Consider the following 15,440-nt stretch of genomic DNA (forward strand, 5'->3'; position numbering starts at 1 on the left):
TACAGTATCGGCCTAAAGCAACATCGGACAGAAAAAGAAAGAAGCACAACTGGACCTTACCTTCTTGGCATAGCTCCTTAGTTAATTCTCCTTCGTCCATATACCATGCGTCGCGATTTTCCACTACTGTGGCTCTGAAAACGTCAACGTATTTAATACAGCACACTTCACAGACAGAGAACTCGGAAACAGTCAAATTGTTTCGGCTAAATGTGTAACATTTCGTTACTGCCCGGCTTGGATTCCGCAATAGCTGTACGTGTGCACCTACATGAATGATGTAAAAAGAAAGTTAGTGTAATTCTGTTACTTGCGGAAATAAATAATTCGACTTATGCTAGCAATCTCCTGAATCTAAAGCAATTCGCTTACACAGGCTGGTTGAACATCCTGAAGGAGCAGCGCAAGATGACAAAGACAAAAGGCAGGAAACGCACAGGAAAGCGCTGAACCCACAACTAACGTTATTAGAAGGTATACACACACTTATGTACTATAAGCCATACCCACGTGATTTCCCATCGATGGCGTCATTATCAGTGCAGAGGCAAAAACGCAAAACCCTGTTATCTAATGTTACAGTATGAGGCGGTTTAAAACTTCAAATGAATCTCATAGAAATTTAATGATGGCATGGTCACACAACGCGATCCTTTTTTCCTGATATAGTAGGCCTCAATAATCTCTCTCGTAGTCTGATTGCTATGCGAGCATGCGAGGAAAGTATTGTGGTGTCTTCATAGATTGGAGTGCACCCATGATGGGTAATGCCTACTCACATCTCGCGCGGCATTGCTCTGAGCATATATATATATATATATATATATATATATATATATATATATATATATATATATATATATATATATATATATATATATATATATCGAGAGAGAGAGAGGGTGTGTGCTTCAGGCGCTTCATCAACGCCTCACTCGAGAACAGAGCTCGCGCTCGGTGCCTGACGATCGATCAACAGACTTGCCTGATCGTTCTCGCTTGTTAATTAAACCGCGTTACAATATAACTGCTTGGGGAATAACCTCTTCCTACACAAAGAATAACTGCTACTAGCAACGAGTGTGTTAAGGTACGGCTACAATGAGTAACTCTTACATAGAATACCAATTACGGTAACATGTTAACTAATGCGAAGGGCTGTTACACAGAAATGTCAAAACAACTTTATGAGAATAGTTGTGCACGTGGAAGCAGTTAGTAATTCTTTCTTTCATTTTTTGTTGCTTTGTACTTGTGCTTTGCTTATTTTCGTGCTTTTCGCAGCCGTGATGATACGCTCGTGCTCACTTTCGCTGCGAAATTTTCTTTATTAGTTGTACGTAGCTGCGCAGACATGCCATAAAGCCTTTAGGGTTGGTGCAACTTTGTACTTCAGTAGCACTGACCTTCAGGTTACGCATACGCGTTACACGATGAGAAACTCTCCATTATGGCATTTTAAGCATTTGACATCTTCCTCACACAAATTATACCTTTTTCTTATTTTTTTTTTAGTTTTCACTATGTTCTATGTTGCCGTGCATATGCAACAGTGCCGTAGCCAGAAATGTTTTTCCGGAGGGGCACGAACTTCGCAGGTGACAAGGGGAGAGAGAGAGAGGGGGGGGGGGAGGCACGGGCTTTGCAGGCCGCATACAAACAGAAATTACGGGAGGGGCACGAGCCCGTGTGCCATCACTTTCGCTACGCTATACTGCTGTGATCGTGCCCTTCCAGCCTGTAGGTCTCGCAATGAGCTGGGTGGTATCGTTATATATAAATGAACAAATAAACTGCTACAATAGACCAGTCGACCGGGCGCGTTTATATAAATATCCATATATATACACATATAATACGTACTTGAATAGCACGCATCCTGAGCCCGCCGGCGGTGCGACCCAGAGCACGCTGACCTCGGCCTTGTGCACGAGGGAAGTCTGCACCACCGCGTGCGGGCAGTCTTCTGAAAATTTAGACAACGCATCGCCGAATAACTAGAAGGGAAAAAAAAGAAGAAGAGAAAAGGGAACGAAGGGTCAATCACAGTTCTGCGCACCGTCGCTATACACTACGGCGTGCACAAACACCCACAACCCGCGAAATTAGAGCGTACTCTGTGATCGGCGACAACTTGTAAGAATGCAGTACTAGTTTCCCCGGCGAAATCCTCTGTGCGCGCTTCAAAAAGATAGTTCCCAAGAGAGGCCCAATATGCAAAGGAGCCCCGCCTCCATCGTGACGTCACGGAAATGAACGAACGTAAATGGCTGGCGCCAATTACGAATTGCCTTTTAGTGAGACAGCAGCGTGTTTGTTTTCTAAACTTGTCACCGACAATCCAACACATTACACTACAACATCTGCCCTTACACAAAAAAAGAATCTACAGTCCATGGACTGTCTATGGACTTCTTATTCAAATTGCATTCCCCCCCCTCCTTTTTTTTTTTTTACCAACGTGTATCGTGTACCTTATAATGTCCTTGTGAACATACAGTGGTCGTGTTGTTTCTTTTTTATATTATGAAGTGATTAATTAAACATCGCATAGAGCACATAGAGCCGGATTCGGTCTGCTCAGGTTGGTTACCTGAACGTTACTTGCACAAGTAGCAATGCCCAACTAGCTAACTAAACTGATTCAATAATTGACATTCTCATTTTTCCACATTAGGATACACGTTGAAATAGGGATAATGAAGCCGAGTGGTTGTGAAGTCACGCATCTTAAGAAGATATCCTATATATCACCGCTGTCGAGATGTGCCCCTAAAATCTGCTAAAAGATGCGTTATAAAATTCCAGTTAATAGTGGCCTAAAAAGGCTTCCCTCTACAGTTTGAGATGTTACTAACTGCAACGCCAATGAAATTTGATAAATTTTGGGGACGGATATCTTAACAGTAGTGTTATAGTCTCAGTATATCTCATGATATATGCCTTTACTACCGCCTGGCTTCAATTTCACAAGGTGAACATGTCTGCCAAAATGAAAATTAGACGTTAATTAGAGAATCTTCTCAAGTGCCCACACGTTGCAATTTCTCATGCTGGTAATTTGTGCCGCTACCAGAAGTTCACCTGAAAAGTACTACAAGCGCTATCTCTCAGATGTCCCATTTCTGAACACCGGTTCCAATTAAAAAGAAAAAGAATATACATGGTTTATAGACAAATGCCGTCAACTGCTCTTTCTTTTCAGCCCTTTTGTTCTCACAGACTTCTGATCTGAATGTCATCGAAAAATTTATTGACCTTACTCGACCAAAAAAATAAGGCCACACATTCACAGTATTAGAATTTTTTCGGAGAGGTGGTGCCGAAGGACCTCCCTCGCACTGACCGCCAAGCTGTATTTAATAGTTTGAACAACTTTAACACATTTTGATTCTTTGAGGCTGAGACCACAGAGCTCGGCTTTAATCGCTTACGATATCTATTTCATATCACTTAGCACTTTGTTCCTGGGAAAGAGCTTGTAACTACAGCTAGTTGTCACCGCCTCCACAGACAATCAATAACCGATCAAGTTGAGCTGCCCAGGAAGTTTGTATATCGAGGCTGTACTTCGACTCTAACAACCTTTTCCTTTCTTTCTTTCTTTCTTTCTTTCTTTCTTTCTTTCTTTCTTTCTTTCTTTCTTTCTTTCTTTCTTTCTTTCTTTCTTTCTTTCTTTCTTTCTTTCTTTCTTTCTTTCTTTCTTTCTTTCTTTCTTTCTTTCTTTCTTTCTTTCTTTCCAAGACGATCGAGTGTCACATTAGCATAGTGCCAGACAACGGAATACTGCTTGACAGTGTTTCTGTCGGGAAAGGGAGTAGTACTCACCTGAAAACTTCCCACGTCTTGGGTGATCCTATTTTGATCCTGGGATTCAACTACTAGCATGAATCCTATAAACTTCTGCGACGTGGCTCCTCCAAGCGCCTCTTTGCGCCCTTGTATGGATACTGATAACAGAGAGAGAGGAAAAGAAAAAGCAAGAGAAACAGCTTATTATGGACAGACAGATTGAAGGACATCGAGAAAAGAAGATGCCGCATATCGGCTAAGCTATGACAGAAGTACAAAGCATTCTTTAGGTAGCGCATCCTAGACCAATGAGAAATGTTGTTATTCAGTTATCGTCATTTCTGTTAATATTTATCCCAGTTGTATCGTTTGCGCTGCCTTTTTTTTAGAACGTACAGCACATTCCAACTCGCTACGTTTTCGCTTCTACTCAATCGAAAAAGTCACCCGGGCCGTACGACCCGAACTTAGCGCCGATTTAAGCTGATCAAAAAGCCCACCAACGCTGCCCACTAATGTAAGAGAAACTTACTGTCAGCGGCTCTCTCACACTAGGTGACAACAAATGCTGGCACATACACGTTGTTGCTGGCGACTTGAGCAACAGTTTTGCAACACTATGTTACGTAAAAAAAAACTGTGTTACACCTTCGATGCCGCAATGGACAGCGCTGTATACAACGTTTCAAACGCCGAAGAAAAAAAAATGAAGGTTTTGAATTAAAACGTTCGTTGAGAATAGCAAGAACATTGCAACCTCTATTCAATTAAGCACATAGATACAAATCAATGCTTCCAAAAGTAAGATTCCAGTGATGCGCAACTCTCCGCTGCGAAGCGATCCGCGGTTCCGCTGCCAACGTCAGCCAGTCCACACTATAGGCGGTATCTAAGAATACGGCAACATTTGCGTCGCCTGTCACTTCTTTGGCACGGAGAACGCCAAAAACATGGCCTTCGAGACGAGGAGGCGCAACGATGTATTAACAGCCAAATACATGAATTTAGGAGGTCATGCAGAACTTCACGCACTTTCAGAACTTTGCTTCAGTATTATGATTTAGGACTAGACTTTATAAAAGAAAAAGTATAATGCTTAGCTGTCACTTGATTTATACAACCGCGAGGAAATCATGGCGCGAGTGCGTGGCCGTTGCCGCGTTTGCTTTGATTACATGTGATAGCTATTATACGGACACCTCAAGCGCATTTTTGCCGTCGCCGTGAGGTTTCGCATAAAGTTCAAGGGCGATATAATCATCACCGTGTGCCGTATGACATATGTGTAAAGTGAAAGCGTGTGAAGGTGAGCATGCGATCGCGGCTCAATCTGCTCGCGAGGCTCCGGGGGGAGGGTATTGAGGGGGAGGGCGTTCTAATGCGGGCGGCTCGGGCGGCCGCGCCCGCCCGCCCATGCAGCTGTATCTTGCAAGCCACCAGCGACGGGAACACAGTCCGCCACGCGGTGTCTCCACGGCTTCGCTTTGATGCGAAACGCAGCACGAAGGTCAGTTCGCTCGCTGCTGCTGCCGCGCTTCCTCACCCCAGCGTTTTGAGAGCGAATTTCCGCGGTCATCGAGTGAAATGTCTTCATGTTTGGTCGTGCACGCATGACGACCAATTCAATTCACTTGTTAATTAATTCCTTGCTTGTTAATTTAGTCAATACGCGTATGTTTACAAGTTTGTACGGCCGATAAAGCTACTATCCTTACTTCGCATAGCTGACCAATAATTTGCTATCGCAATCGATCCTTCGCATTTCGGGTGAAACTGCGTCTTTTTTTATTTCATGATTGCTTTGTTCAATGTTACGCCGCATTAGTTTCGGTTACTCTGGGACGCTTAGCCACAGTGGTAGTGGAGGACAGGAAGGTAGTAAAAGGCGAGATGTGCACGCCACCTGTACTACTGTCATATCAGTTCGCGCCTGAGCCCGCGCTACGTTTCAAAGCGCTGTCGTGAGAACGTCGAAACCGCAGGACGCAGCCGTCATAACGGGATGACAAGTGGGTAAACTCCTTGGTTTTCAATTCCGAGTGAAATCTAAGAGAGGGAGAGAGAGGGAGTGGGCATGGAGCCATCCAAGTGCGCGGTTGGGTTTGCGCGACGTTAGCCATACAAGAGACCCAGAGGAGATCGTCGCATCACGTGAGCGGAAGTTCGGGGTAGCGTGGGCAAACGCGCGGGAGACATTCCGCACTCGAATGGCACCCCTTCTGCATACGTTATATAGTACTGCTCACTCTAACGGCCTTTTTTTCTCTGTGTTATGCTATCGTGGCGCGAGAAAGCGCACATAGGCGTTTCCCGGACACCGGGCGCGCAGTGGTATACGTGGCTGGCCGGCACCGAAAGCCTGCCTAAGATATTCCGCCGCGCCGCCTGGTCGCGAGGTGCTGGCGAACTGGAAGGAGGGCTAAGCCGAGCGAGCGAATACGAATTCCATCCCGAGTTGGCCGAGACTCGGAGGCACCTCTTCTTCCGCCAGCAGGTCGGCGCACGGCTCAGGACCGGTGCTTGTTCGGGTGCCTGTGCGCGTGCGTGCGTGCGTGCGTGCGCGTGCCTGTGTGAGCTCGCCTGTTTTTACGTGTGCGCTCCCGCACTTGTATGTGCGTGAATGCGTGAGTGTGTGCGTGTGGAAGGTACAACGGGAGCATGCGACGGTTCCACTGCAACGGGGTTCTCTCTATAGCTGCTCGGAGAGCCGAGATCGGTGGTGTCCACGTTATACCTCTTTTTTTCTGCAGTCTCCCCATTTCGCCGAGCATTCTATTGCATCGATTGGCACGCTCACTCAAGCGCACGAACACACGCACGCACGGGCCGGGGGGGGGGGGCAGTAGTAGCTGCAGAAGTGGGGAGCATACGGCGGGGCGAAATATTCAATAGTGATATGCAAATCACCGAGGCCTCAGCAGCGGCTCGTCGCTCTGGAGCTGTAGTCTGGAGGCGGCGATCCCTTACCGTTTCTCCGGTCGAGGGTCTCCTTATATATATGGACGCGCGCGCGGTGCTTCGATAGCCTCGGTCGTTCGTCGTCGGCGGTGGCGGCGGCGTTTATGCATGCGTCGTGCTGGATCTCTGTTTCGCGCCTATTTTCTACCGCCGCCCAGTATAGGTATTTCTTGCGGGGCGAGGGGGGGGGGGAGGGGGGCTTCGGGCAACGGTGCTGTTCTGGTTAGTCTGATCGCAGGGCGAGCGTTGGCATTTATATACGTTGATTAATCTCACGCAGAAACGTGAACGGTCCTCCTTCACGGTTACGTTTTCGAACAGAGGCGGTCTTTTAGATATAAACGAAATTATTGGGTCTTACGTGCCAGAACCGCGTTCTGATCACGAGGCATGGCGTTGTGGAGGACTGCGGAACAATTCCGACCACCTGGGGTTCTGAACGGTGCGCGAGCGTTCTTGCGTTCCGCCGTACATCGGAATGCAGCCACCGCGACAGGGTTCCAACCCATGACCTTGCGTGCTCAACATCGTATTTCTCTGTGTAGCCACTGAGCGACCGCGCGCGCGCAGGTATAAGCAACCGCATTGTACCAGTGTTTTCGCACTCGTTCGCGAAGCGTTTTGTCTGAAGCCTGTTAAGCGTCATATGTGGCTCCGAGATGGGTAGTCGCGCAATGCCTTGCTCCTGATAGCCAGCTATTGAATTGAAGAAAGCCTACAAAAAGCAAGAAGACACAGCGGTGTGGACGTGAAGCACCCCAATCGGACAATCGCCGAGTTCATCGTACAGATGGCGCCCCGGTAGCCACCCGAGAACATTTAGACGGGTTCCCCACCCGCTATCAGGAAATGTCTAATCACCAGCATAATCATAAGTTATTCAACACGAAAGGCGCTATGAAGGGTAATACAAAAGCCGGAGGGATGGCAGACATAATATAGAGCACAAACCGAAATACGGGTAAGTAAAAATGTGTTTTACGCAACAGCACGTAACAGGAAAAAGTACACGAGAATTTGCTACTACAGTAATATTTTTTTTCAAATGCCTGTAACTTTCTTTGGGAGCAGGGAACGTTGTTCCCTGAGCGGCTGCCCACGTGCTGGCTCAGTAATCACCGTTTATACACAATTGTGCCGCGATGGCCGCGTTTAGCGTTATGATGGGCCTCGGGGAGACGTCGATCGCTTGCGGTGGCCCTTCAGATAAGTGGGAGTTGTTGCGTTTCGATAGCGCAGCTAAACCGCAACCACATAAAAGCTCTTAAACAAAAAGAAAAAGAAAAGTAAATTTGCGATTGACCGGCCAGGAATATCCGCCTGCACTCGTACGCAAGCATGTACACAGCACTACATCGTGCTCGAATTACGGCTCGAACTACGACACATAATTTACTCTTAGCTTTCGCAGCAGTATATACATATATATATATACACACACAAAGACAACAAATGTTGCAAGCACTCGTTTTCTGCATGCCACGGGAACCTTCGAGTCAAACGAAAAGCCCCTTTATTTTATTTCAGGGCAAAACGATTTCATAACCAAATCGCGCTCTTAGCCGAAGCGCTGAACTCGTATCCGAGAAGGCGATTTGCATAATCGTCACCGACGTCGCCGCGACGCACTCGCCGCGCCTTCTCTTTCAGTGGACGGCTTGCGCAGGAAGACATTGCCGCTCGCACTACGGGGAGCAATCAGGCCGACGACACAACCGTGAGAGCATTTGCGGAGCAGCGTCGAAGACGTCTCCTGGTGGCACGCCGCCCCTAGGGCGTACACATGTGGAGCTGCTCGCAGACGCCCAGAGGCGATCAAAGCGGCTAAGCAGTGATGTAGACGAAGGTTTTGCCGACCTTAATACAACGTGGGACGGCTATGTACCGCTCCATTAGTTTGGCTCGGTGCAACTACCACCACGACGAACTCGACGAATGCACGCTCGGAGACGGTGACAGAGAGAGAGGGACAGAGGAAAGGGTAAAGGCAGGGAGGTTAACCAGAGGGGAAGATCCGGATTGCTACCCTACGCTGGGGAGAGAGGGGAAGGGGAGGTAAAGTGATAACAAAGTAGAGATGAAGAAAGAAAGGAGCGTAGGTTTTTGCTGACTGTGATTGTGGGAGACGGTAACAGAGAGAGAGAGAGAGACAGAGGAAAGGGGAAAGGCAGGGAGGTTAACCAGAGGGGAAGATCCGGTTTGCTGCCCTACGCTGGGGAAAGAGGGGAAGGGGAGGTAAAGTGATAACAAAGTAGTGATAAAGAAAGAAAGGAGCGTAGGTGTTTGCTGACTGTGATCGTAGGAGACGGTAACAGAGAGTTCTAGCGTGTCTGGTATTTCACTCATATTTATTTGTTTTTTGAATACTGCAGGCCAGAAGGCCCAAGCAGGAGGGGCTAGAATTCAGAAGTACTGTGACGGGTTCAACATTTCGAAACGCCGGAAATAGAAAAAAAAAGCGCAGAACACAAATTAAGAAAGTGAAAAGAAAAAAAGACGATGTGCAACCACACACAAAGCTGTTAGATAAACAACAGTCAGGTGACATAGGCACTGATTACTTCTAAAGACATTACGCAATGTCCTGTCAAGCCCTTTCACTCAGCTATTCCCCGGGCATAGAATATAAGGGCATAGGATGGATGGATGGATGGATGGATGTTATGAGCGTCCCCTTTGGAACGGGGCGGTGGCTTGCGCCACCAAGCTCTTGCTACTATGCTGTCTAATATCCTACCTAGGTTAACCAATGAAAAAAAAAAACACATTATGAACTACCACGTCCAAATTTTCTGATACCCTATTGCGAACTGTGCTTTTGTACGTCTCCGTCCTTTGTCGTTTCCCTACTTTTCTTCCACCAATCCTCCAATCGCCTCTTACTGATGTCTATTGCGGACCTGTTTGCTTCACCACTGCTCCCGCTGAACCCAAGGGCTTCAAGGAGGCCAGTGGTGCCTAAATCGACCGCTGGATACACGTCTTCACATTCTAATAAAATATGCTCCGTCGTTTCCCTAGCTTTACCGCAGCAAGCACATGCTTCTTCCTCCTTCTTATATCTCGCTTTATAGGTGCGTGTTCTAAGGCATCCCGATCTCGCTTCGAAAAGTAATGAGCTTCCCTTTGAGTTATCATAAATGGTTTCTTTCCTAATTTCGTTCTTTCCCCTTAAGTAGTTACTCATGGCAGGTTTCTTTTCCATTGCCGCCACCCATGAGATTAATTCAGCCTCTCTGACTTTCCGCTTGACCTTCTTTGTGGCTGTGTTGCCCACCCCACAGGCCGCATACTTGCTGGTAAGCTTCCTAGTTCTTTTCCTCCACTGTGAATCAATGTTTTGCCTGTACAGATACCTGAACACTCTCCCAGCCCATTTACTTTCCTCCATATTCCTCAGCCGTTCTTCATACTCAATTTTACTGCGAGCTTCCCTCACTTCAAAACTAGTCCAGCCCATATCCCCTTGCACAGCTTCATTTGTAGTCTTCCCGTGAGCGCCCAATGCGAGGCGACCCACTGACCTTTGGTTCCCGTCGAGTCCTGATTGTACCCCTGATTTAAAGCAAACAACCGCATTTCCAAAAGTAAGTCCTGGAACCATTACCCCTTTCCACATACCTCGGAGGACCTCGTACCTATTGTATCCCCATAGCGCTCTGTGCTTCATTATGGCCGCACTTCTCTTCCCCTTGACTGTTATGGTTTTTTCCTGTGTTTCCATATATCCGTTGCCTTCGTTTATCCATATACCAAGGTATTTATATTCTGTTACCCGAGGTATTTCTTGGCCCTGTATCTCCACTGTCTGTTCACTGTTTTCATTGAATACAATAACACCTGATTTTCTAACACTAAATTTCAAACCTAAATTGTTGCCTTCCTGTCCACAGATATTAGCCAGACGTTGCAAATCACTTTGCTTGTTTGCGAGCAACACAATGTCGTCCGCATAAAATAAACCTGGGAGTTGCTGCTCTATTACTGTACCTGCCTGTTTGTATGAGAGATTAAACCCGATATTACTTCCTTCTAGCGCCCTCTCCATCCTCACCATGTACATCATAAACAGCAGCGGGGATAAAGGGCACCCCTGCCTCAGTCCCTTGTTGATATGAACTTTCTCCGCGCTCCTCATCCCTTCCCATTCAACGCAAACAGTATTTTCTAGGTAAATCTCTCTCAAAAGCTGTATACAATCGTTACCTAAGCCTTCCCCTTCCAGAATATCCCACAAAATGCTGCGGTCTACGTTGTCGTATGCTCCTGTAATGTCCAAAAAGGCCACATACAACGGTCTCCTTTCTGCTTTTGATATTTCAATACACTGAGTAAGAACAAACAAGTTATCATCCAAACGCCTACCTATTCTAAAGCCATTCTGAAGCTCTCCCAAAATGTCATTATTTTCTGCCCATGCTTGAAGCTTTAATTTGATTGCCTGCATTGCTAGCCTGTATATTACCGATGTAATGGTCAACGGTCTATACGAGTGAATTCTGTCTTTCTCCCCCTTACCTTTATAAATTAAATTCATTCTACTTTGTCGCTAACTGTCTGGTATTCGTCTATCTTTTAAAGTTTTTTCAACTGCTTTCACGAGAGCTTCCTTACTTTTTGGTCCCAGTTCATTTATCAGCCTAACGGGAACCTCGTCTAGCCCTGTGGCTGTGCGCTTAGGAATTTTCTCTTCCGCTTTCTTCCAGTTTAAATTTGTAAGCACTAGCTCCTTTCCCCCTTGGGTCTCTTTCATGCTCTTTTTTTCTTCAAATACAACCTCGTCCTTGCCTTGGAAAGATTCGGCTGTTACTTTTTGGATGTAATTTATTGCTGCTTCTCCTTCCAGTCTGTTTTCATCTTCGTCTAGGATATGTTGTTGTATTGTTGTTGATTTCCTGCCTAATAATTTTATGTGATTCCAAAATATTCTAGGTGCGGCCTTCTTTTTCTCACGTATTTCTGACAACCAACTTTCACTTTCACCTTTTAATTTTGCTTGCACCAGTATTTGAACCATAGACTTTTTCTCCCGGTATATTTCCCATTTACCGGTTACTTCATCCTGTGGCAACTGCGCCTTCTTTGCCTGCCTGTGCTCTCGAGATGCTTTCTGTCTTTCGGCGATCGCTTCTCGTATCTCCTTGTTCCACCAGCTTTTCGGTTTCTTTTTTCCTTTCCAATGAACGTGTTGTTTCTCTTTCCGTATTTCTGTCGTTACTACACTTAGAAGCTCACCATATTCCCACCCCATACTTGGCGACTTGCCAACTTCTTCCTCCACTCTCGTGACTATATTTGCTATTTGTTCAGCGTTCAAATTTGGGCTGGCCATTTTGCTTTCGTTGCTCTCTTTCCCAACTACATATCCCATTTTCAAAATGATGCGTTTATGGTCACTCCCTATGCTGCTTAACCCTTCCTCATCGATGACCATTTCTCTCAACTTATCATGAATTCCTTCTGTCATCAGACAGTAATCAATGGTCGATTGCCGGTTTCCCACTTCCCACGTGATCTGTCCTTCACACTTAGGCCCTGTATTCACGATCACGAGGTTATGTTGCTCGCAAAGGTCTAGCATTGACTTCCCGTTATTGTCGGTATAGCCATCTAAATCCTGTATGTGGGCATTCATGTCACCTAATAGGACTATCTCAGCACCACTCCCGAAACCCCTAATATCAGCGCTTATGCATTCCACTAACTCTTTATTCTTCTCTGTGCAATTTATTCCGGTCCACAAATACGTAACTCCAAGCCAAGTTTCTTTCCCACTCATTGTACCTGATAACCAAAGATGCTCTTGACACTGTGAATTTACTCTTTTCCATTTGGCTCCCTGATGGATGAGCATTCCGACTCCCCCTCCCTTTCTTTCCGACTTAGTTCTGTTGCACCCTTCCCATACATAATTCTCAATAACTGGCGGCTCTTCTGAGTCTCTAAGGTGCGTTTCTGTAACCGCATACACCCCTATTTGTTCTCTATGTAACTGCTCCTCAATCTCTGCCCACTTTTCCTTTCTTCTGCCGCCCTGCATGTTTATGTAGCCTATTGCATGGCGAGCTCTTGTTCTTGCTTTCCTCCTTTTTCTCTTATCGACGGCGATGCTCTTCTGCTGTTCCCCTAGGGGACCTTCTTTATTACTACCTACTCTGACCTCCCGAGCGCCCGCGGGCCCCCTAAAAAAGCAACAGAATAGCAACAGCAACAGCAACAGCAACAGCAATAGAACGCCGGGCACGAGCGCCCCCCGACGGAGCCCAGCGGGTGAAAGGGAACACCAGGTGCTGCAGCAGTGCGTGAGGCATGGCATGAGGGGAGAGTGCATCGCCGCGACGCCACGTCACCATAGCTAGTGTTATGCCACGTCACGTCACGACGTCACGACGCCACGTCACCATAGTGTTATGCGCGCGTTCCTTGTCCGCGCAAGCTCTCGCCTGCGTTCTAGCTACGCCTCTGTAAGGTCCAATGAAGGCGCGCCAAGCGCCTCAACGTGCCGTGCCGGTCTGCCCGCAAGGAGTTGATAACTGGCAGGATGCTCAGCAGCGTTCAAACAGATAATTGCGCCACTTCAAATATAAAGTTAGCCCACACCCAAAGTAGATCCACCTCCAAATTTACAGTTGGCCCAAGCCCACATTTTAGTTGTGCCAACCCCAAATTTCAAGTTGGCTGGATGTAATTGAAATGTATACATCCAATAGCCTCCCCCTTTCTCAGTAGAACAGCGGCAGCTGCGCAGAACGAGACACTGCGCGCAACTCCTTCCACGAGGCACGCGTCTCCCACGAGAGTTCGCTATAGCTGCAGGGACGCTAAATACGTGCACACAGTCTCCCTCTTTCCTCCGCTTTGAGCGCTCAGCCTTTAGCTGCCGCCTCTATCGAAGGGTAAGCACCATAGCCCGCGGAGGGGCAACCAAGTCGAGTGCTCTCGTATACAGTCGACCGCCCGCTCAATGCCCCGCCGTCTAGAGACTCCCAAGCCATCGTCGACGGCACTTTTGCAAGCGTTTGCTTGGGCATGGATTCGCCGGAGGTGTACATGGGCGGCGTCATTGATGTCGGCGCGTCTGGGATCCCGGTACTAAGCACCGAGAAAGGACGTCGCGACGTCGCCTGGGGTCGTTAACCCCGGGTACGTGCTTTATCCTTTTCTCCACTCGCCTACACTTGTACGCTTGAACAAAGCTCTAAAGACTCGGACGATATATACGCACCGACGGTTAGAATATGCCTACTTCTTCTGTGTGGCTTGTCTATAACTCTGTCTCACTAGATCGATGCAGTGCAGTCAATACTAAGGTTCGTGGCAGCCAATCAGTAAACGAGAGCCGAGTGCGTGTTGCTGAGAAAGGGACGAGGGATCCACACATTGTGCGCTGCTAAGCCTTTTCTTTGTTGTAATTATTGATGCGAGCTTAAAGAGAGGTTGGTGCCTTTAGTGTATCCGGCTACTCTTCGTTGCAGGGTAAGCAACTAAGAATAAATAAATAAAATGAAAGCAATGAGAACACTGAGACGCACTGAATGTCATCTGAGAGCACGAACACTTGCATTAATAAGACACTAATAAAGGAAGACACAGAAGTGGCCCGGCTGCAAGAACACTCCTAAGCTTGGTTTGCATGAACTTGATGCGAACAGGTCGAGTCGGAAGTGTAGCTGACCAAGGCCAACCCGACCGCGTTTGCATGCATACTGCCACGAGGTTTAAACGAGTCAACCCACGCGTTGCAGGCAAGGTGACAGAACATCGCCTCGACGTTCGCTCAACGCGACCCGCTAGCCTTTACATGAACCCGCGACGGCAGGATTTCAGTCCGACGAACCAATTCGACTCGACTTCATGGGGTTCACGCAAACGTAGCTAGTCAAACGAAGCTTCGTGAATAAGAGAAAGTACGTGAAAGAGTCCTAGAACACCAATAGACGGTCGCATTTTCGCAAGACGCGACGCATAACGTATGAACGTTTAACTACATAACACAACACGTAACTACATATATTCGTACAACAAACTCGGATTGTGCACGACAGATATATCCATGAGGCTTCGATTCAGTCGGCGTCGCACAATATGTGCGACCAGATGGTGGCAATGGAGGTAACACTTACTTTTTTTCTATTCGGCTGACCCGACCCCTATAGCTTTGGCTTCACTGCACACCATAGTTACATGTGGCTCCGGCGTTGTTCGCCAAATTATAGACGTTGCCTCACCGAAGCTCCGAATAAATGAGCTGCGGGCCTGAGCGCCAAGTTACCTTCTGAAAGTAGAAATGTGAAGTACGCAAGGTAAAACGTCCGTTTCAGCGGGGACGTTGGCGGTAGCGTGCAAGATCAAGTATGGGAAGCTCCGCGGCGACTTCAAAGAAGAGAGGCCCTCTTGTAATTCGCCGGTACAGCGCGTCCGTCGCTTATGTTAACCCAAGCTCTTCTGCGAGCGCGGACTAAGAAGTGCATCTTTTCTCGTAACTAGGTTGAAGAGTCCGCGGAGGGTGAGTATTGCTTAGCAAGTGTGTCCTCCAGTATGGTTAATTAAACACGAAAGAGTCAAGGATAAACAAAAAGAGAAATGAAAAAAAATTGGTATTCAAGTAAGGAACAAAACGAACGAACAAAGGAACAAGCAAACCATGTAGTTAGTGTTGGGAAGTTCTGCACGATAAGTGGCAAGTGCAA

At 47.1% G+C, this 15,440-nt stretch overlaps 1 protein-coding gene across 3 annotated transcripts in view; it reads right to left on the bottom strand.

Annotated features, from left to right (window-relative positions):
* LOC139050482 (spondin-1-like) overlaps positions 1-15,440 on the bottom strand; it is a 231,909-nt gene that overhangs the window by 33,838 nt on the left and 182,631 nt on the right. For all 3 annotated transcript variants that reach the window (XM_070526918.1, XM_070526916.1, XM_070526917.1), the window contains 3 exons: positions 3,829-3,950; positions 1,864-1,997; positions 61-134 (listed from right to left, as the gene is read on the bottom strand). In XM_070526918.1, coding sequence (XP_070383019.1) covers positions 61-134; positions 1,864-1,997; positions 3,829-3,888 — 268 coding nt within the window. In that variant the 5' untranslated portion in view covers positions 3,889-3,950. The remainder of the gene's footprint in view (positions 1-60; positions 135-1,863; positions 1,998-3,828; positions 3,951-15,440) is intronic.

Source organism: Dermacentor albipictus, chromosome 10 (genome assembly GCF_038994185.2).
Source record: "Dermacentor albipictus isolate Rhodes 1998 colony chromosome 10, USDA_Dalb.pri_finalv2, whole genome shotgun sequence".
Lineage (NCBI taxonomy): Eukaryota > Metazoa > Arthropoda > Arachnida > Ixodida > Ixodidae > Dermacentor > Dermacentor albipictus.